This window comes from Phoenix dactylifera, chromosome 18, assembly GCF_051530095.1.
Source record: "Phoenix dactylifera cultivar Ajwa chromosome 18, Ajwa_hap1_PhDact_Kaust_v1.1, whole genome shotgun sequence".
In the NCBI taxonomy this organism is placed as follows: domain Eukaryota; kingdom Viridiplantae; phylum Streptophyta; class Magnoliopsida; order Arecales; family Arecaceae; genus Phoenix; species Phoenix dactylifera.
In genome coordinates, this window is record NC_143207.1 from 17,950,302 (window position 1) to 17,974,014 (window position 23,713).

General features: G+C 37.4%; 1 protein-coding gene across 7 annotated transcripts in view; it reads left to right on the forward strand.

The window, feature by feature from the left end:
* EMB3012 (embryo defective 3012) overlaps positions 1–23,713 on the forward strand; it is a 46,990-nt gene that overhangs the window by 17,897 nt on the left and 5,380 nt on the right. For 5 of the 7 annotated variants that reach the window (XR_015974699.1, XR_015974698.1, XM_088714336.1 and 2 more), the window contains 16 exons: positions 4,847–4,966; positions 5,088–5,150; positions 7,591–7,782; positions 8,984–9,043; positions 9,120–9,188; positions 9,699–9,845; positions 9,971–10,090; positions 10,326–10,445; positions 10,685–10,844; positions 10,926–10,984; positions 11,085–11,215; positions 14,457–14,865; positions 17,268–17,370; positions 17,477–17,607; positions 17,813–17,884; positions 18,245–18,326. Coding sequence is in view for 5 of the 7 variants with exons in the window: in XM_088714336.1 (XP_088570462.1) it covers positions 4,847–4,966; positions 5,088–5,150; positions 7,591–7,782; positions 8,984–9,043; positions 9,120–9,188; positions 9,699–9,845; positions 9,971–10,090; positions 10,326–10,445; positions 10,685–10,844; positions 10,926–10,984; positions 11,085–11,215; positions 14,457–14,865; positions 17,268–17,370; positions 17,477–17,607; positions 17,813–17,884; positions 18,245–18,326 (2,038 nt within the window). In the remaining 2 variants the exon portion in view is untranslated. Of the gene's footprint in view, positions 1–4,846; positions 4,967–5,087; positions 5,151–7,590; positions 7,783–8,983; positions 9,044–9,119; positions 9,189–9,698; positions 9,846–9,970; positions 10,091–10,325; positions 10,446–10,684; positions 10,845–10,921; positions 10,985–11,084; positions 11,216–14,456; positions 14,866–17,267; positions 17,371–17,476; positions 17,608–17,812; positions 17,885–18,244; positions 18,327–23,713 lie in introns of all 7 variants that reach the window. The other 2 variants (XM_008809229.5, XM_088714334.1) reach the window with 1 other exon arrangement.

Consider the following 23,713-nt stretch of genomic DNA (forward strand, 5'->3'; position numbering starts at 1 on the left):
TTGATTTATGATTATTAATATATGACATCTGTCTAAACTCTAAACTCTAAAGGTTGTCTCATCCTTTTCCTTTTCCTGAACTTACATGGTGTTTGTGTTGTAACTTGCATAGATTTGTTGCAGTTCCATCATATGCCTGAATTGCATCTGGACATAATGTGTTGGTTGCCTTAAATGTCAAATTTCTATATTGTTTTGGTTCTCTAACATGACATCAGAGCCATTATGTTCATTCTTTAACATTCACCATCTGATTGATGTTCTATGCATATGCATTCATGTGCCTGTGGGTGGTGTGTATTATGTCTATTAGAAACCTTGTTATTGGCATCAATTCTTTTTGCTGATTATGTAGTAAGATAGGTCAAAACAGTCCTTATTTCATCTCAATATTAACAGTGTTAGCATGATTTGGGACTCCATTAATGTAAAGATGGCCTTGAAAAAAGAAACGAAGCCCTCATGTCTCACTAAGAATATCAAGGGTATATTTACATTGGAAGGTAAAGTCTTAGATATGGGGCATTCTTTACCCTCAAGAAGGTGACCATGGTTTTTGACATCACCCAATATATATTTTTTGAACCATTATTCATCTCTATTCATCATGACGAAGGTCATCATTAATGGAAACAAGAAAAGGTTCAGCCCTTTTATTTGGGTGAATAAAAGCTGTGTTCCTTATCAACAAATAGTAAAACACTGCTAAGATTTTTGAACCTGGTGGAAGGAATTGCTTTAAATACAAATGGCCCTTCTAACCAACATAGCATAGCACTCAGCCCATTAAGTCAAAAACTGAGAGGCAAATCCATGTACACCCTATAAAAGATGTCTATGAGGTGTAGTGATTCTGAACATCAGGTTGGGATAAAAATATCATCCAGTTTCTATAGGTAGAAGGAGAAAGAATGAAACAAATAAAATTTTTCTTGGTCATTTGGTCCAAATGTCTGATAGGAGTCAAATGGTCAATACTACATCTTACTGTAGGCTCTTGCAAAAGCCTACTCTTGTTCATTTTATAATTCAATTAGCTTTGTTGAAGTATGGATCCTTCTATATTAAATTGTATACACATTGAGAGCATATAGTTCCAAGTTCCAAGCTTCATTCCAAGGTCCGCCATACCGGTGGCGGCCCGGACCGGTACGAAGCAGTTCCGGACTGGTCTGAACCGGTCCCGTACCGGTTCTCTAACAATAAACCACCGGTACCGGATTCCACGCTGATCCGGTATCGGTCCCAGGCCGGTACGGACCGGTACGGCAGACCATGCTTCATTCCTCTCTAAAGCATCATTTTGCTTTTCTATTGTTCTTTTCTGTTAAAGCTGTTTAGTGGCATCAAGCAGATAATAAGGATTAGACATGGAACATATAGTTGTTAGTTGTGCCCAATATACAGTGTCCTATCTTTAGCAAACAGGGATCATAAGGGTGAGCAGTATAACACCGATTATATAAATAAATCAACCACAAGTAAACATAAATGATGTTATATCAGGATAGAAATACTTACATAAAAGTTAGAGGAGGTCCTGAAAAAAGAAAGCCAGGATAATATTTCATGTGCTAAACATCAGTAGATTGTGTATTCATAACTGAAGCTGATAATGGAGGTTATGCTGCATTATATAGTCGAGATGGAGAGCAATAAAAGGAAGAAGTGGAGATGAATTAGAAGACACATGTAGTGAAAATCACATCGTTTTTAGAGAAAAAAACCAAGCATCAAAGATTTCATCACATGCTTGTGCTTGTTGAGGCCTGACAAGGTATGCATCGTGTTATCACTAGTTGGTAGTCTGTCATCATGTAATTGTACTTTGTAATATTTTCATGGTTCATGGACATTGACGCTGTGGGAAAAGGAAGAAGGGGCGATCTGATCAATGAGGTTGCACTTTGGAGATTAGCACACAAATAGAAGTAAACATGATTGAAGAAGTAAACATGATTGTGTACCAAAAAAAAAAGTAAACATGACTGAAGAACCCTTCACTTTGTGAAGGAAGTTCTCTCGAAAAAAATTATTAATATGTCAAAGGGCTTCTCCTTACTATGCATTGGATGTATATTTATAGAACATGATCCTCTGACCCTAATTCGGGCATTAAACCTGATACATGATCATACTCAAAATTGGACTTGACGATAAGGAAACATGCTAGAGTTATTCTACTACAGATATGGAAATGTGGTTAAAATTCAATATTGTCCTTAATGGAAACATGCTAGAGTTCTTTGCCCGCAAATCTGCTGGCTCCTACGATACTTGGCATGGTCTAGCTACTCATAGTACCCACTAGCTACACCTTGTGCTGCATTAGACATAGATCATGACCCACGGCCACAGGTGTTGCACCACCTAGTGCATAAAAATTTCATGAAAGAGGTAAAAACATTATGGAGGTGCACACCTACTAACTAATTGTTTGATTCATGTACATATGTTGGATGTTTAATCTGATCTTATCCTCATATATATATATATATAATTTATTTAATATATATCGAAAAATGAACCATATGCATAATAGTATTAAATTATTAATCATTCCTGAGTTAACCATGTTGACATGGCAGCAGAACAAATTTCTTTAACCTATGATTACTGATGGAATTGTTCCTAGCTGAACCATTTGGAGATTCTTTCTAATTCCATCTAGCTCCTTTGCTAGCAGAGTTATACTTTATTGGTTATTGTGGTACAATTTTTTTAGAATTCAACATTTGGATTTTATTTTATGTTAAACAGATGATTTAGTTGATTTTTTCCCAAATAACCTAAAGAAAAAGAAAAATGGGGTATAGATTAGGCCTATAGGTACTCAATAAATTTAAAACAAGTAAAGGGAAAGAGCTTCGGATTGTCCTGGGAAGTCCATGGTTGTTTAACATTGTGGGACATGAGTGGAGAAAAGAAAAAACAGTCTAGAAGCCTGTATTGCTATCAGTTTGCGTCTGTTGTGTGTACCAGACTGATATAGACCTGCACAACAGCACACGGTGATACTAGTTTGTACTGATGATAGAGCTATGTCAGCCTGGTATTTATCTGCTAACCTGCTGGCCTGTATTAATTGTTGATAAGGCACATTTGAACTGGTACATTAATCCTTGCAAAAGTGCGACATCCATTGAGAATTGCTGATGCAATACATTTTTTTGGGGGGCTTATTACTAGTTGATACATAATTTAGCAGACAAGGATTTATTAACAGCCTTTAATCTTGAGGGACTCAAAATTTTTATAAGAAAGTTCATCCTAACACTTAAGAATAAATACAGAGAAATGGGTTCTTTTGGACTGTAAGATTTGTAAAAGTGATTTACCAGATGATATTTCAAAGACTTTTCTTTAAAAGAAGAAGAATGCAGTTTGAACACCCCATACACAGTAAGTCACGTAAATTCATTTTCAGCTTGCGAACTTGACATTGCAACTAAATTGAAATATTTTGTTTTCAGCTGCAGACAAAACCATGGATCTTCCATATCTGTCATCATTGAAAATCATGAAGTAATGAAAGCAATCCAAGAAAGTGATGAGAGAGATGTTTGCTATATGCATGACAATATAATCATCAAGGGAGACACAATTTGAATGTGTAAAAGCTGATAGTTTTTACATTTCAAGGTTGTTATCTCACTTCTCAGAAGATTTTTTCCAATATAGGAAATCATGCCACATAAAATACTCAATGTCATTGTCGCAAGTGATCCTTTAATAGTCACATGGTTTCTCTCCTGCTAAAGGAACAGAACTAATAGGGGAATAAATAGTGTTAATTTGTCCAGGAGACATGATCTGGTACAACTTGCAATTTTCAAATTGTAGAGCATGAGTACGAATACAATTTCTTATCCAATGTATACATATTCTACTATTTGATACTATATGAATGTTGCCCATACATATTAGTTTATGCTGGAAATCTACTTGAATGAGTGAATGTTATAAAAGGAGTTTTAGTTAAAGAAGTAACTATGATATCTCATGATGTTGTCTAGGTTTTTTCCTTCTGAATGCTACATCGAGTATATTAGCATGGTTTACGGACTAACAATATTAGTTAGATACATTCATACATGGAATGCGGAACCGTCCCGAACCGTTTGGTTTGGAGTGTACTGAGCCGTGCTGGCGGTGGACTGGGACAGTTCCAGCATTTAAAATGGTAAACCGGAAGGTGGGGGGAGAGGGAGAAGGAGATAGAGGAAAAGAAAGAGATGAGGGGAGGAAGGGTGAGGGAGAGGGAGTGAGGGCCGCCAGAGGGGCCCCGAAGGGCCGGAGTAGGGCTATGCCCTTCGGACACCTGTTTCGTTCAAAACGGGGGTCCGTCGGGGCTCCTTTTTTATTTTGAAAATTTTAAGTGAAGTCGGCGATGGATTTTCCGAACGAAACAAGGATCCGAAGGGCGGAGCCCTTGCTCTCGCCCTTCGGGGCCTCTCCGATAGCCCTCTCCTTCTCCCTTCCTTCCCCACTTCCCCTCTCTTGTCCTCTCTCGCGTTATCCCTCTTCCGCTCCCTCGCCCTCTCTGTTGTGTCGTTATGGGCCCGGTACGGAACGGCATGGGGGCATACCGTACTGTGCTGCCGGCTGACCGGTACGGGCTCCGGTACTGGCACAACAGACCTTGTATTCGCAAAATACTAGTTATTTAATAACAATTGTCATTTCTTTTGTCCTTATGCATATATATGGAATTTTTGTTACGGCTTGTAATCTTTTTTTAAATCCACATCCTACATTAGCATGCATTTTTCTCACTTTCATATCATAATGAATTTATTTGGATGTTCAAACGCTAAATTTCACTAATATCTTGAATACTTTCCAGTGTACTGTTCGTGCTTCAGTAATTGATTTTCCTGAAACCATGGCCAGTCATCTTTATAAAAAAGCATTTTCATTGCTAGAAGGAGCAGAAGCTACTCTCACCGATGCCATCCATTTGCAGGTATACTGAAAATATATGCAATTTAATTTGGTAGATTCCCTTGGATTTCTATACTAATTTTTGGTTATTCTTTTGCTTCAATTTTCTGGGGCTTTTATTGGCGTTGCTTGGTGTATTACAGCTGGTTTCTTCCTTGCAAGTTATACCAGAGTTTGTCTTATTATTTTTTGATCCCGAAGCAAAGGTATTTAACTCTTTATTCTTTATCCTTGCATATCTTTCACTTCTTTAGAAATTAGAAATAAAGAAAAACACTTTTTGTGATCCACAACCTATGTGCACAGCTAAAAACTTGTCAAATGGAAACTAGGACTTAGTCTTTAAAACAGAATTCCATTTTTGTGATTTTTAGAAGTTTTCTTCACATGAGAATTCTTAGGTCTTTTTATCAAAGGCCTGTACCCCTGCATAGTTTGAGTGAGATGATCTTGGAATTAAATTCTTGGACTTTTTGAAACATATTAGCTTTTGAAATCCTTAAGCAATTCAAGTGACCCCCCTATCCCCTCCTTTTTTCCCCTTTTTGTGAAAAGTGGATTTGAGATCCAAATTTTTCTTATATGTAGAAAGCCTACAAGGAGGACAAAATACCTCTCCTCCATGAGAAGTATCTGTTCTGTATACCAGATCGATTAACAAGAAACAACATACACTGAAACAGCAGGCATTGAGGCCAACTAGCACAAACAACAAAGTAATCTTTTTTCCCAAACCACTCTACATTTAGAAAACCAACAACCCATTCTATGTCAAGCTTAAACAATTGAAACAACATGCATTGAGAGGAGCAAGCAGAGGCAACAAAACAAGCTTTCCTAACCATTGTAAATTTAGAAAACCAACAACCCATTTTTTTTGTAAAACTTAAATCTTTACATCACTTTAGCAAATTCTCTTTTTTATTATTTTGAGTTTAATAAAAAACATTATTACCAACGGATTAATCTAATTCGAAGTAAAATTATTCAGCCAAGTACTCTCAATTTAGAATTTATTCTGATAAAGAGGTCACATGTTTGAAACATAGAAACAACCTCTCACGGATATAAGGCGGTGTACATTTGACCCTTCCCAAACCCTGCAATGGCAGGAGCCTTGTGCACTAGTCGGCCTTTTTACTCTCAATTTAGATTTTTTTTTGAAATCAATTATAGAATTGCTCTAAATCCAGGTTCTCTTAGGATCATCCATGTTGACTTGTACATGAGCTAAATTTCATTTTATAATAGAATAAATTGTTTATCAGTATTTTTTCCTACTTTTTTGCAAACCTTTTTGAGATGTGTAGTGAAATTGGACTAAAGTTTATGGTATTTAAGTATAAACTAATGAATTTAGTAGTACTAGCATATTCTTGATATTTTTTTAAAAAAATTAGTAAGCTACTATTTTTGGTTCTATATTTACCTTATCTAATCATTCAAAGCAAGGTTCACCGAATTGGTACCAGGGGTAGTATCGGCCAACAGCTGGTTTGGAATGGTACTGGTTGTGTAGTGTACTGTTATGAGGCATACTAGGAGAGGGAGGGAGAAGGAGAGGGGGGAAAAGAGAGAAAGGGGCGAAGCTGCAAGGGTCGTCATCTTCAAAAGAGAGAAACTAAGAGAGGAGAAAGAGAGCAGGGGGTGGGGGGAATTGTCGGGGTCATCTAGACGAAAAAAAGAGGGCAAAGTTGCTGGGGTTGTCATCATTTTTGGGAGAGTGAAATTGAGAGGAAAGAGAGAGCGTGACGCCATCGGTGTAATTGTCTTCGGGAGAAAAGCTGAAAGATAGGAAAGAGAGGGGGCGAAGCGTGTAGTTGTGGTCATCATTGGAGGTGGTGTTGAAACCTTTACCCTAGTCAAATGTGAGAGGGAGGGAGAGAGTGATCAAGAGGTAAGGTGATTTAGGGTCGGGTTGATTTAGGCCAGTTCGAGGCCTATTTTGAACTGAATCTACGTCTCGATCTGGTTTCTGTCCGAAATGGGTTGGTATGCCCTGAACCCAGTGGTTTGGGTCAAGATTACCGACCTTGGATACAAGCAGCTAAAGATTTTGCATCTGACATTTTCAGCCGAATTGTTAGGCAACAAATTAATGAATTTAGTAGTATTAGTATTTTTTTGATAATTTTGAAATTAATAAGCTACCATTTCTTGGTCCCTCAGCTACCTTATCTCAACTACATTAAATATGAATCTATCAATTATCTTAGAATTACTAGAAAGTAATGACCGGTGAATAATATACTAAATTATCTTGAGACGATATTTCTATCGAAAAAAATTTATCACATAGTGTCCATATTAATTCTGTTGATCTTTTTATTGCTAACCCTTTGGACCACTTTTCAACTAGACTCGGTACCCTATTTTTTGATGTATCTGTAATCCTGTTTTCTGCATGTAGTGTAACATTAATTATATCCACAAAATTGAAGATTTTGCATACTTTCAAAAGTCAAATATTGGGCTTCTGAATGGTGGATGAGTTTACCATCTTTTACATCAAAAGAAAAAAGTGCTGGCCTTCTGAGCTATAATTTTAATTGGTCTGTTCTTGATGCTTCTGTACATATTAGTGTGGTCAGCTAAATGCATTCATCTGTTTCCATATATTCTTACACTAATTTAATTCTTTTGTAGGTAAATCTGTCAGTCACCGGGGGAACCTGTTTCCTAAATGCTGTAACAAATGATACGCAAGTTGCATTTATTATCCAACCTCCTGAAAGTACACAATGTTCACAATTAATTGTTGGTGCTAGAGGTTTGGGTTCTGCTCTAGTGACAGTTCGTGATGTTGGGCTTTCTGCTCCTGCTGCTGCTTCTGCCCTGGTAAGTTAAACTCTGGATTGGTGCATTCATGGGATTTCTGGTAAGCAAGTTGGTTCTTTTCCTTTTTAGCTAGATCATATTTGATAATATGCTGCATGGCATCTATGACATGTTATCTCCTGTTTGCTTCAACTTATGGAATTGCAACATTTTGGTTGTTGGGGCCTTTGTCCCTTTTCATTGTAATGCCAACGTAAGCTGTTAAATTCACCTTGCCAAGTTTTTTCTTATTGTTAATTGTACTGCCACTACCTGCAATTCTATACATGAACAAAGTTGTGATAGTCCTTTTTGCTATCTTGTTTGGCACCAATTTGATACTTGTTATCATTTACTCATGTGGAACACTTACTCTTATTTGCTTATGTATCACTGTTATCATGCCCCCTGAGGTGCGGCCATTGCAATTGATCCACATCCTTAAAATTTTTAACATCTTCACAACAAAGTGACAAACCATATGATCGAATAATGTATAACCAAAATATATTATTAACCATAGGCATTTAAATTAAAGTCCATTTATAAATATATATACCCATATACAATAATATACCTCCAATCAAGGTTGGCGGAACCGGTACCAAGCACCGTACCAGTTTCTGGCGGCACGAGTCGGACAGCACGCATATCATGGGAGAGAGGAAGAGAGAGAAGGGGGGCGAGAGAGAGAGAGAGAGAGAGAGGGAGAGGGAGGGAGGCCGGCGGAGGCTGCGGCCGATTTCTCTATTTCAAACGAAATAGGGGTCCGGCCGTGGCTTAAAAATTTTACGGTTTTTAAGAGAAGTCGGCAAGCGATTAAGTTAACAGTTATAAAATTGAGGCTCTCTAGGTTTATGATTTGGTATGTTTAAATTTTGTCGAGAAAGGTCACTTACAAACTGTGACATAATTAGGTTTTTTCTTTCTTTGCTATAGAGTTATGTCCTACATATTAAATGTCAAAAAGGCTGGTAAGTTGAATTTTCATATGGCTTTCTGGCAAGTTTTGGGTAGGTGGATGCTGGCTAAATTGATTTTACACCATCATGAAAATTTCTTGTATTCTACTGTAAATGGTCTATAATTTCTAAACCATGTTCTAGTTATTCATTATGCTTTTTTTGTGTTTATAATTGAAAGTTGTATCTTGAATGCACTAATTAGCAGGAATTATTTACCATACATTAGTCACATCCTCAGGAAATTCAACATTTTGCAGGTTAGAGTGGCAGATGTTGACTGGATTAAGATAATTCCTGAACAAGAACTAAGCCTAATGGTATATCAATTTTACTTTTGAAAATGCTTTCATTTTCAACAAGCATGCTTGCTGACTTTTACTCTGCTATTTGTAGGAGGGAACCACAGAAAGATTTGATATTGTAGCAGGGATGCATGATGGATGTATCTTCGACTCTTCTCAGGTATCTGTGATTCCAGACCCAGTATATAATTTAACAGAGTTTTTCCCCCTCCTCTTCCTGATTTTCATGTTTATGTTAATTTGTATACTCTTGGATTGTATGAATAAACCTTGCAAATTTTCATGTGTGTTTTGTTGTTAGGTGGTCAAGAAATGATTTAATTCACACTGAATCTGTTTTGTGTTCATTTCACATATATTAGAATTTTTGATGCTCAAAATGATTTGTGAAGTTGCACACAGATAATGGACAACCCAATTCCGCTGTACTTATGGAATGGGTCATTCTTTGGTGTGAATGCTGTTGAACAAATTATCTCATATAAAATTGCAGGCAAATATGGCCTTTTTGTGGAGAAGACCTTTATCCACACTTTATCCCATTTATATACTAAACCTTATTGATTATCCTTCATTCAATTATTTATTGGCATTTTTCATTGAAACTAAACCTTCATAGACTGCAATTCTTGCTCTCTTTTTTTTAAGCTAATATTCAATTTCTTTGTAGTATATGTACATGAAAATTAAGGTGCATCTCGAGGATGGCATACTAGAACTCGTCAGCGAGAACTATTCTCCAATAAATGGTGAATGGGTAGTCTTTGGGCCAAAATTTTCAGTTAGAGCTTTGAATATCGGTATTACAACTCTCTATGTAAGTTTGTGTTGTCAAGACCTTTTCTTACATTATCAATTAGCTCATATCGCATAGCTTTATATATATATATATATATATATATATATGGATTCCAGTTTCCTGATGAAGTGTGAAATTCTCAGGTCAGTGTTAGGCAGAAATCTGGATACGAACTATTAAGTCAACTTGTTAAAGTGGAAGTTTACAAACCGCTAAAATTACATCCGGAATATATATACCTTGTACCTGGTGCTGCTTATTTGGTAATTTCTTGTTCACTTCCCAAGTTAGTAATTTAGTATATGGATATGCATATAACATGTTTTCCATTATACTTTTTCTTATATGAATGCTAAAGACTAATTGCAAGATCTATACTAAATTGCTCTGTCTGATCTGCAAATGATATCATTCACTTTTATCATCATAATTGTATATTCATTGTATATCCATTTATTGGATTCAAAATGATTCTTTAAATTCTTATCTTCCTTATAGCTTACTGTGAAAGGTGGGCCAAAAATTGGAGCTTCTGTTGAGTATGCTAGCATGCATGAAGGAATCGCAGTAGTTCAAAAATCATCAGGAAAGCTTTCTGCAAATTCCATAGGAAATGCTGTAAGTACTAAGTATTCTTGCTCATCGTGGATGCCATGGGTATATTTTCTTCATTTCTAGCAATAATATTTTGTTTTGCCTGTCAATCAATAATGAATAAATAGCAGTGTAAATACCTTTTTTTCTTAATACTGTGTGATTAATGTGTGCTTCCCTATCTAAACCTGGAGTTCGTCGCTATATGTAATTGTACTGCTCCTGTTTTCTTTCAGTACTAATTGCATTGATTTGATGATCAGACTGTCCAGGCAGCTATCTATGGGAATGGAGGTATCTTGATTTGTGAAGCATATGGAAGAGTTGAAGTGGGGATCCCATCAGCAATGACTTTGAATCTGCAGAGCGACCGGCTCTGCATTGGTTGCAAGATGCCCGTCTTTCCAGCCATTCCTGAGGCAAGTTACATTGTTTTGAAAGCATGATTTATCTACAACTGCCTTGGCCATTTTTAACTAATGAATCTGTATACTAATCAGGGAGATTTATTTTCCTTCTATGAGGTCTGTAGAGATTACAAGTGGATAGTAGAGAATGAAAAGGTCAAGACATATCTTTCTTTTTATTTTTCTTTGCTACATTCAATTTCTGTCTGTTATATGTTATTGGCAGTAGACTGATGCCTTGTTTCATTTGTGTTAGGTGTTGAGTTTTGAATCAGCCACATCTTTGCATTCTGATGTGCACAAAGCTTCATTATCTTGCTTAGGAAATGACCATCCATGCTATTCAGATGAGAGGGATATTGGATTTATCAATGTCTTGATTGGCAGGTATTCATTACTTACCTGAATGTAATCTCTCTCTCTCTCACTCCCCCCTCTTCATAAGCAGTACTTTAATCACTTGAAGTAACCTATATGTTCTGCTTCCAGGCAAGCAATTTGAACACTTATTTATAGGAAAAATAATTAAACATCTTAATGTAAAAGTAAAAACTATCATACTGATTAATATTGCTCTCTGGTTATGTGCATGCTATGTTTTATATATTCATTTGTGCAACATAGATGGAAACGATAGTAAACTAGTCATGGTTATAACTGTAAAGAAACAGGGAAAATATTAGAGAGGTTTGTTATGTAAAACTTCGGGAGCTGATAGCTATATTTGGTTTTGCAACATGCTCTCAGCACCATCTACATTCATGTTAAGTGGGAACTCCTAATTTCTACCACATGTCCTTTATATATACTTCTTGTGCCTTCAAATTTTAACTGCTGGCCTGGTGTCTTATTCTTATATCATATGACAGATGTTGAAAATTCTAGCTCTTAGCATCATAGCATCAATTTCAGCCCTCAACAGCCTTGTATGCTATGGTTAATCGTCAATTTCCTTCATCCCAGCAAAATCCTGATTTGGTGTTTCCCTTTTGGGATCAGAAGAGGGAATCAGTGAATGAAGAAAAGAGGATCAAGCAGGAGAATAATACAGAGTAGTTAGAAAAGAACAGGGAGAAGAAGAGAGACTAAGAGAAAAGGAGAAGAAAAAGAAATCAGCCTGTTTAGAACCCTTCAATTCTAATAAATTGGCCAGGCAACTGCTCTTGGTTCCCAAATGATGACAATTCTGTAGGGATGGATGCTGGAAAGTGGTCATGTGGTCGTACCAATGCTAACTAGGTCCTGGACGCACGGTACAAGTGCCAAGTGTCTGAGTGTTCTAAGAGTAGGACAAGGAATCCCTCAGAAAAAAAAATGGACACGGGGGCATGTCTGTATTGTCTAGAATATGTACAAATGTATGTATGTAATGTATAATTTATTGGATCAATTGCTATGTCATTTAATAGACTTCATAAAACATTTGCTAAATGTTTAGGTATAAAACCCAAAAGTTGATATGACCATATGATGATTTCATAATTTTCTGATTTAAAGTGTCAAGGAATGTCATGAAGTGTTTAAGTTTCCGGACATGGCAAAAAAACTGAGATTCTGAAATGTCCTAATCAAGGATTTAAGACTTGGTACTAGCACCCATCCTAGTTTGGTCCCAGTTTGGTACAATATCGAGATGCCCCCATCCCAGGAGAAGGAGAAGGAGAAGGAAAGAGAAAGCTAACGAGGGAGGGAGGGAGAGAGAGCCGGCGGAGTTTGGCGGAGGCTGTTGCAGGCCACGGGAAGGGAGGCCGTGACCGCCGACCTTATTTTGAATGAAACAGGGCTCACGGCCTTAAAAAAATTCACTATATTTAAGTAAAGTTGGCGAGAGATTTGTTGACTGTACTTTAAAAATACGAAATTTTTTAAGGTTGCGGCCGGCCCCTATTTCGTTTGAAACATGGGCAGCAGCCGCGACCTCACTTTCTGTGGCCGAGGCCGGCCTCCTCCGGCCTCTGCCAACACTCCACTGGCGACCGCCACCCTCCTCCAACCCTCCCTCCCGCGCTCGATCTCTCTTTCTTTTCCTCTCTCCCGTGGTCCCTCTCTCGGTATAGGCTCGGCACGGCCCGTATCAAGTTGTTTGGCCGGAAAACCGGTATGGTGCCCGGTACCGGTTTCTCCGACCTTGTTCTATCCCAACACATGGGATGTATGAGCATCTAAATACTGTAATAGGATGACTCCAAGCCAATTTTTTATTTTTTTATTATTAAATTTTATTTTTGGTTTTAGTGATTTTTTTCTGAAATAAGCTTTTTAAGCCTTTAACATAGATAGGATGCAAGATGTCCCTTCTTGCAAGTATTTTTTTTAATTTTTTAAATTTAAAGATCTCCTCTCCTCTGGTTGTCTTGCTTATCCCAATTGTTTCTAGGCAACTCTGGTAACGAACTAACCAGTCTCAATCGGTACCAACCATGATGATCGAGACATTTGAATTCATGAGTAAACTAGTGTCTCGATGGCATCTTGAGTACTGCCATCTCAGTGGAGCAGTACAGTACCAGCACTTGCACTGGTATCATTAGGATGAGAATTCCTGGTCCTAGTAACACTAGTGCAGTACGGTAACATGGTCGATATATTCACACATGTATTCAGTTATGTAGCCACCAAGGGTGGCGTTGGGGGGGGGGGGGGGGTACTTGAACTTCTTAAGAGCTCATAATCTTAGGTAGAAAGGGTTATTAAGAGAGAAAAAACTCAATTGAGAGAGTCTTGCATGAGCAGGAGTGCTGGGTGCAAATTAAGGAGGCAGTGGATAGGGTTGTGGTAATTGATTGATTGGTACGCTCACAGGCACGTGCACGCACACACACACACACATACAGAGAGAATAATATGTGAAAAGAGTTGGCTGCTAGTGAAGGAAGAGCAAGGGTGGAATGTGCCCATGGTAGAGGGGAGAGTTGGAGAAATTGAGAGAGAAGTAGATACCTTTATTATCAAGGAAAAAAGAGAAGGTAAATGAGTGAACTTATATAATGGCATCCTCTTTTGAAATCTAAATTTCTATACAGTATCCTCCTTTTATAAAGCAAAGTTAGTTACTACTTCATGGATTTAAGACATTCTATTATATTAAAATTTTAAACTATAAATATTTAATTCTCTTTTTATATGTTTGTTCCTAAGATGCTAAGTAATCCATGCTAATACATTTGATTTTCATGTTTTTGATATGCAACAGTTGTAGCATTTCATTCATTAACCATTTTTATGTTTCCTTACATTATCCAGATATCACTCTAAAACTAACATTAGAGATTATAAGGAAGAAATCGCTAATCAGATTGGTGTCCGCATTTTCACTTCTAAAAGATGTGTTTCTTTTTCTAGTGGCGAGTCATGTATGATGGAAGCCCTCATATTCTCTTAAACATATAAATTATTTAGTTACAACAATTGTAGTTTTGTAATGCCAAGTATATTTGTTGTATTATCTTTTTTTACAAGATGTTGAGCATGTAATTTTTTATAATTTATCATATTTTTGTAAGATAATTTTTGTTATTTTTTTTAATACACATACATATATGCATGGTCACCCATAGTTATGACTTATGAGCATGCACTTATTCATGAACACATGCATCTTCACTATTTAACATCTTCTATGATCCAGATCTGCAGGCAAAGCAAGAGTTTCCATTTCAGTTTCTTGTGATTTTGTTTTAAATGGTTATCCTCAACCAGTATCTTACAATGCATCCGAGTCATTGACAGTGGTATCTGATCCTCCTCTGGCTCTTGGGATACCTATAACCTGGGTCCTCCCACCCTTCTATACCTCAGCAGATCTTTTGCCTAGATTTTCAGACACATATGGACAAGTAGACTTCCATAAGCGTAAAGCTACTACTACTTACTCTATGCTGAGGGCATGTGGAGGAAATGGCCTTTTAAGACAGGCGGGTATTACTATTGATGGAAGTAAAATTAGAACAAAAGAAAGTAATGATCTTGATTGTATCGAAGCAAATGACCGATCAACAGGAAGAACAGTGATTGCATCTTGTGTAAGGACTGCTGAGGTCAGTTGTGTATCCATCACTATTCACTACAAATGCCCAAAAATATATCGAACATTTACCACTATTCCCTCTAGCAAATTTGTGTTAAGTGAAATTTCTGCATCCGTTGCTAATTTTCTAGTGATTTACTTCTGTGGTTTGGTCTGACTCTTGAAGCAAGTTCTCTGATGTTAGACCAAGCTGTTTGTTGGGAGAGATGTTTTTGCTCTTATGTTGCTAGTTTTCATTTGCTGCTACATTCTAATTTTATATCAATGATAGAACCTATAGGTAAAAAGGTTTCGAGCAGTTATATACCGGCAAATTTTCCACTATATCTGCTACCAAATTCATAGTGAAATTTCTGCATCCTTTGCCAATTTTTTCTAGTGATTTGCTTCTGTGCTTGGTTCAAATCTTGAAGCAAGCTCTTTGATGTTAGACCAAGCTGTTTGTTGGGAGCCTGGGGCAAACGTTAAATTTTTGCTGTTACATTGCTAGTTCTCATTTGATATTACATCCTAATTCCATATACCAGCAACACATGATGCTTGTAGGAAACAGCTATGTCTAAAGTAGTAGTATGAAACTTCAACTATGGTTTTATATTATACATCAAGAAAACTACAATCACATTGAATTGCATATCAAGTGCTAATGTATTGCTGCGATGAGAATTAATTCTTTTGAAATGCCCGTTTCTCTTTACTCCAATATTTCATGGACCCGACATTAGATTTGGATGCATACAAAGTGTCTGTTTGGAAAGAGGGATTTAATGAGATGCAGGGAGACCTGAAATAAAATAGTCTAATGTAAATTTTGTATGTACTTTTATAATATTGTAAAACAGGAAATATTAAGTTAGTATTTAAGGTGTTTCATAATCCATATAATTGGCAATTTTTTCTTTTGTTGTTCGATGCTAATATAATAGTGATAGTTGATTCCTACTGGGTTGATGTGGTCGCATGATTTTGTATGTGCGATAATTATAACTTCTTTGATGTATGTGTTATATTCCACAAATTTTAACTTCCATCCTAAGTCAAACTCCAAGAACTACAAAAACCTACTTCTTCCACCATTAGAGTAAATTGGTTTAAGAGCCATGTTGAACTTGTTGTTGGATAAGCTTAATTCTCCGCTGGGCATTAGTGTGCTAAGAGTCTCATATGCATCTAAAGTGTCCATATTTGTGACTTGACGATATGTGTCGATATGGCTTTGACAAGATGGATGCGCCTGTCCATGTAATATTGCTTTAGTCACGAACAGGTTATTCGTTGGAATCGTCTTCAAAGGGCTTGCAAAAGAGATCTATATCTCCATGCGTTTTTCTTATAATAATTGAGTTTCTTTTTTCCTTTCACTTGAGATCTAAGCCAAGTACAGCAACCATCATGGCTACTGCAGGAGGAGGCGGCATCTTCCATTTGGTTTGGAAGTTTGTCATCTCTTTGAAGTTTATGTATCTTTTACTACAATTGTGTCTGGTATATATCAGCTTTTACAGAAATACTAATCTTGGGATAGTAATTTCCTGAAAAATGCACTATAAGCACTATGTTGGTCAGGATCTTGCTTATGATTTAATTCAGGGTTTAGAATCTTTAGATGTTAAATGGTCTATAACTCTATCATGGCTAAACTCGTGGATACCTTGTGTTATAGTCAATTACAGTGTCTTGAATGCTTGATTTTGCACAGGCATGTAACGCTTTTGCTCTAGTTTTTCTGGTTACAAATTTGTTTTTCCTTATTTGATGTCCGAAGAAAATGTTTGATTTAATATTTTTTAGGCATCATGGTTAGAAATTCCACTCCACTATAAAAGCCTCTTATACTAAGAGAAACTAGAATAGAACCGAAATATAATTTTTAGGTTTGCACTTTGCACTGTGTGAGGTGGCTGACTCTTTGACTAGAACTAGGAACAGTAGCTTATACAACTCAATCCTGATGATGTTTCAGTATATGTTTGTTCTTAGCCTTTTTTCTTCATTTGGCACCACAGTTGTACGATTGTTTTCTTCACAGTTGTGAAGAAAATCTTTCATGATTTTTAGTGACATAGTTGTTAATGTGATAATGATTGATCTACTTAAAGTTAGATTTATTGGAAAATATATTTGCGATAGCTCATCTGAGATTCTTTTATGTAAGGTAAGAAGCAAAAATTATTCTGCACAAGGAATTCATTACTGCACTAGACATGTTTCTTTCCCATTTGACTACCCCAGGTAGATCTGATTGGATCATGTGCATGGCAATTCTTTGTCAAACTGATATTTCATCTTTATTTATTTAATTTGTAAGTGTTCCTTTAGGGGGATCAAATTGATGGTTTGGTTTGCTCAGTGGTTTATTTATGAAGCCATTTTGTGAGTGTAAGACCTTATGATACTATCTTCATTGCTTAGGTGTCACAAGTAAGGGTAACTACACCAGAATCTTCTTTCCATGTGGCTTACCTTCCTGTTAATGCAGAAATGGAATTGATTGTTAGCTACTCTGATGATTTAGGTATTCTCTATCTCCAGAGTATTTGACATTTTGACAGTCCCTTGTCTATTCTTTCAAACTATGATTCTATGTTAATGGTATTTCTGTTTGTTTGTTCCATTTTTAGGATATCCATTCTCTGAAGCATTTGGTGTGGTTCCTTTGGATATTGAGACTAATAATCCTGATGTCATATCTGCTTTCATGCCAAAGGTTGATACTAGCATGCATGGCAGCAATGAACATGTTACTCTACAGGTCTGGATGTCTCTCTTCTCTACTCTCACATGTGATGATCTTTCTAGCAGACTGGATCTATATGTTTTTTTCTGAGCACTTGGCATAAGCAGGGGTTGAGAACATAGAGGTCTAAAAAATGCAGCTAGGGTGTAAATATTCTTTTTATTCACTTGCTACTTTTTTTCTTAATGTAATATTGGTTTCTCCTTCTCATGCAATAAAGGCAAAGAGGCCTGGTAAAGCTCTTGTGAGGATATCCATCGATCATAATCCAAGGAAAGCAGACTTCATGCTGGTAAGATTTCTTGGGTCTTTGACTGTTGACTACCATGGATTTTTGAAGCAATTCCATGCATAACGATATTTGAGTTAATTAAGCAATATATTGAACTTACCATGGCATAACTCATGAAGTTATAAGGCACTTACATGAGGTATTTGAAATATCGTGTTGAAGTCACCATGAATTGAAGGCAAAAATCACCAGTTTATGTGGTACTTTTTGTTGGTTCTGTAACTCTCGTGCAGATTAGTGAAGTAGCTATGAGATATTAGCTTTTGGTGCTCTTCTGCAATTGGTTGATATGCACATTTCATTCTAAAAAGCAGTATAACATTTTTTCAGTCCTTACATTGCCGTTTCATTGTTGATCAGGTATCAGTTGGTGCGCAATTGTGGCCTAGAAATCCAGTTCTACATGTTGGGCACTATCTTAATTTTTCCATACTTGGAGATGGTGAGCTTAAATGTATATTCTTTCTTTTTGTGGGGAGATGGAAGTATCTCAGATTGTCATCTTGAGTGCTCTTTTCATAGCAAGCAACATATTTGGATTTTCTGCTTAATTTGTAATTTTCATAAATTATGGTAGAGATCCCTATGAACACAGGTCACATGATAACACTCACTGAATCACTAGTCAACAGGAAATGTTTGAGAACCCTTTAATATATTTTCAGTGGACAAAATGCTTGGTTTGTTTTCTATGTAATATCTGCTCCATTTACATGTTTGTTAATCAACAATTCTGTTTTGTATTTCTATAATGCTACATGAGAAATGATAATCTCTTAATATACCATGGCAAAAATACTCAAGAAGTCAAAAATACCATGGCACTTGTTTGATATTCATAATCTCTTAATATGAAATGATGTAGTATAATATGCTGTTTATATTACTTTATCTATGAAGATTTCCAATGCAGAGGTTGTGTTTGTATTTGCTGTGGAATGTTGCTGTATGATATGCTCTTTATATTGCTCTAGTCCCAGGTAAATATTTTGAATCTCAAAATTGGCATGATCTTTTCATGAATGTTTTTGAAATACTTAAAATACTCAAGAAGTCAAAAATACCATGGCACTTGTTTGATATCCATAATCTCTTAATATGAAATGATGTAGTATAATATGCTGTTTATATTACTTTATCTATGAAGATTTCAAATGCAGAGGTTGTGTTTGTATTTGCTGTGGAATGTTGCTGTATGATATGCTCTTTATATTGCTCTAGTCCCAGGTAAATATTTTGAATCTCAAAATTGGCATGATCTTTTCATGAATAATATCACCACAAACTATCAACTGGGGTCTGTACCATGACATTGTATTTTTGTTAAACAGAAGAATGAGCTATGATATTGTTTCTTACTAATTTGTTTACCGCCAAGTAGGGGTGCAAATGGGTCGGGTCGGGTCGGGTCTTGAGTGACCCCGATTCGACCCGGTTTTTTGTTCAGGTCCTAATTTTGGACCCAGACCCGATCGGGTTGAAGATCAGGTCGGGTCCGGGTTGGGTCTGGGTCCGAGTCGGGTTCTGGTCAGATGTCACCACTTTCTTTATGCTTTTGGGAAAGAATTTGGGCAAATCTAATTTGGTCATATCATAATTATGAGGTGCTGGGTGACCCATGACTTGCTAGACTTGCAATTGACTACCAGTCAGAACAGATGACCCATGACTTACTAAGTCGGTCTGCAAGCCAAATTTCATATCACTATTTTTTATCTATATGACTGATTGCACGGAACTTGGTGTCTCCCTGCTCCCCTCTCAGGAGGACAAAAAAATTCTCAGACCTTCTTCCAAAATCCAATTCCATTGCAGAAAACTGGCACATGACCCATATTTAGTTCAGTGTTCCCTCACTTTCTCCCTTCAAAAGTTAAAAGAAACAAAAACCAAAAAACAGAAGGAAAAAAAAAGCCAGCTACCGAGACAAGAGAGGTATCAACAGTGTAATAGATCGAGAGAGAATCCTGACGGGCTGAGGTTCCTTTGGATTCTGTGAACCTATGCTTGTTGCTATCCTTCCACGCTTGAACCCTACTCCCCTTAGGGCTTTTCCTCCTTTTTCTTTTTTTTTTCGGTACAAAGCTTTTCCTCCTCATTGGCTGGCATTTCCCATCCCTTAGAGAATAATAAGGCCATGGGAGCAAGCTAACAAGCTCCTAAGAAACCCATCTCTCTTTCCTGTCTGCCTTGAAAGCCCGCCATAAATTCACTTAAAAACCACCAATAGTACCACAACCCACACACACAAAAAAAAAGACTCTTTTGCTTTCCCCTCTCTCTCTCTCTCTCTCTCTCTCTCTCTTCAGGTCCGTTCGGGTCGGGTCGGGTCCGATTCAGTAAACCCAGACCCGACCTAGAAAATGATTCGGATCCAATTTAGAACCCGACCCGGACCCGCGGGTCCTAAAATTCGGGTCAGGTCAGGTCTACGTAGATCGGGTCGGGTCGGGTCGGGTCACGGGTCGACCCGATCCATTTGCAGCCTTACTGCCAAGTGATCAAACCATCTAAATTAGGATTACATTAATGATCTTGTGGGCCTAATTAACATCAACAGACGTAGAAAGAATGAGGATGGATAAATAAGATGGTAACCACTAACTAGTGTGCTACTTGCAAAAGTCAGGGCATGCCTGCTAACAAATCTATATTCTTTTCAAATGTTTATGGATTAATTTTAAATGGATACTAGAAATTGCTGACTAGGTTTAGTCCAGATATTTCATTGCTATGGTTGTTTATGAAGGATTTCTGTGTTGTAGTTTTGATGAAAAAGTTGGGCATTTCTTGTAATAATGGGCAGCTGAAAGCCTGAAACATGTAAATGATTGCCTAAGTAGTTTTGAATTAAATGAACTTATGGTTAAAGGATATCTATTTTGAGGTCACATTTATCCATTATGTCGTGGAGGGTCCTGGAAGTATATTCTTGTCACATATATTGATCACTCGATTCACTCCCCAATGTTAATTGGAAGGATTGTAGCAAGGTCGGAGGAACCGATACCGGACACCGTACCGGTTCTTTGGCGGCTCGAGTCTGTATGCCGGGTTTGTACCGACGAGGGCACAATACCGTCGGAGAGAGGAAAAGAGAGAGAGGAGGAGAGAGACTGGTGGATGCTAGCAGAGGGCCGCGGGGGGTCGGCGGAGTTCGAAACAGGGGTCCGGCAGCGGCCTCGCCTCTTGTGGCCCTCCACCGGCATCCGCCAGCTCTCCCTCTCCCTCCCTCCCCCGCTTGCTCTCTTTTCTTCTTCGGCTTCGGCAACACGTCTCGTTTTCGTTGCCGGAACCGTACTAATGAGCTACCAGTATGGCTCGGAATGGGAGGAACCGCCCGGTTCGGGACGGTTCCGCCGACCTTGGATTGTAGGATTCAAATAGAAAAAGAATTAAGAAGTCCTTTTTTGACACAATATTTTGCAATCCAGTCTCTCCCACTTCGTTTATCCCTGAATGCCATCCCTTAATTGTTGGATTCGCTGAACCGACACCAGACTAGGAAGGGGTTTTATTACAGTGAACTTGGGGTGGGTGAGGGCTTTTATAACCGAAGTGACCAAACCCAACTGTTCTGACTAGGCATCGGTTCAGTTTGGTATGGGCCGAACTGTTTGGTTTAGGTCGGTTCGGTAAACCATTGTTGCTTGTCATGGTCAGTGGGGCTTTGCATTAGATTAAGTACTAATCTAAAGAAATCACTATGCACCAAAAACTTTCACAATGATATATAAGTAAATGAACATTTATATATTATTAGATTTAATAAGATAAGTGATATCCTAATCCAAGATCTCTTTTAGTGATTAGGTTCTTCCTAAACAAAATAATTGCATTAGACATATTCCTTGTGGACAACCTTTTTCTCAAACTCACTGACCTCTTAGACATGATTAGCCACCATACACCAACATTGAAAGAGAGGATAGTGGAGGATCTTGATGGTTTGATACTTATGCCATTTCCAGTATGCTCAGTACAGTTCAACTTTAAAGAACACATGCATCAGTGAAATAATTGCTACTAAACTACAAAAAAGAGGAACAATTTTAGCATCCAAGTGGCAAAACTTATTTCATCATGTCAATGGAGAAGATGCAACCACAAAATAAATGCAATCAAATGAATTAGTGCAACTAATCCCATCACACCTTCAATCCTTGATCATCACCAAGTAGTTTTGTTGATCATATCCAAAATATAAAAGATTGGTGGTTCCCAGTTGATAAGGCAAGTTCCAAACTCCTTGACAATGCTCATTGAAGAAACACCCATGTGTATAGAATCTAGTAGCAGAGAAACAAGGAGCTAAAACTAAAGCTGAAAGACAACCATTACAAGCATGAACAAACATCCACCGCCATACCACATGGAATTTACAAAATATTGGCATCTATTATCTCAACCAATCTAAACTGATAACGATATAAGCATTTTTATTAGTATTTTAGATATTTTTAGAATTCCTTGAATAGGTCTTTAGTTAATAAATTTTGAAGTGATGCTTCAAAATCATGATACGCCGTACCAGCCCAAATCAGACGTTGCGTACCGTACCGTACTAGTTCGGTCCGGCCCGAATTTTTTGGTATTTCTTAGTTAGTGTACTGTTACAAAAATTGAATAATACTGATTTTTTATTGAAAATAATTGATAATGTTGGTCATGATAAACTATAAGTTAATTTTAATAAAAGTATTTTGGTAGTGTAATAATGTTTTGACTATCTTTTTAATGGCCTATATCTTTCTTTTTTAATGACACTTCTGTGAACATTATCAAAATTATATGTCACTTAAGAGAATTCAAACATTTTTTTGAATACTTATAAGCAAGGTTCTTCGTCTCGGTACCGGATCCTGTACCGGTGCCACACTATGGCTATGTCGGTACAGTATTGTACGGGATCTTTTCGGTGTACCGAGTGTTGGTACGCTTTTCGTACCGGATACTGGTACCGAACCAATACAGTATTGGGGTGTATCGTCCAGTTCGGTCCGATACGGCGAACCTTGCTTACAAGTTTCAGATAGTTTATCTCACAATACTAAATACAACTTTCAAGTGTATTCACATGTCCTGTTAGAGTTAAAGCTATCTTTTCTATGTGCATGTGTTCTTTGTATGTGCTCGAATGCAGTTACCTTAGGGTTCGAACCCAAGCATCATAAGCAACACCAAGAAATTGCAGCTAAAAGTGTCTGCTAAAAGGTCATGTGCACTGCCAGACTTGCATGCTGTTGTTGGTAAAGGCTACCTTTAAATGGTGTGAATTCCAAAGCACCCCTTCTTGATGTGGGACTGACATCTGGTACACAAGAGGCCCATGACTTAAGGGGTTCTGGATGTGAGCATGCTTCATGCACATGCTGATGTAGATTTAACTTTTTCCAGAGATCATGAGGTTTGGAATTCCATACCTTGTCCAATGAGATCCACTCGTATGAGTATGGTCAAGCTTTCCGAGCACTTTGATGGTGTCAGATTTCTGGCTTGTTGGTTTGGTGGGCACCTCCATTTGTTCCCACCTGTGGTCCTTTTTCCCTACTGATTCCAAGATATGGCTCTGATGGATGCTTATGGCAGTCCATTTGAAAAGATTAGATTTCCCTTTTCTTGCTTGAAAGAGAGAAAAAAAAAGTGTTATTAAATGGTCAGGTTGCTTACAATTTATTCAAATGCAAATGTTTTCATACTCCTATGTATTGAGTATCTTAGAGATTCATACATCATGATTCCTATTTGTAGGAGAGTGGATCTGAAATTAGGATTTAGATCTCTAGTCCTTTAAATGAGGCTGAACTGCTAAAGAGTTGGGTTTACCTC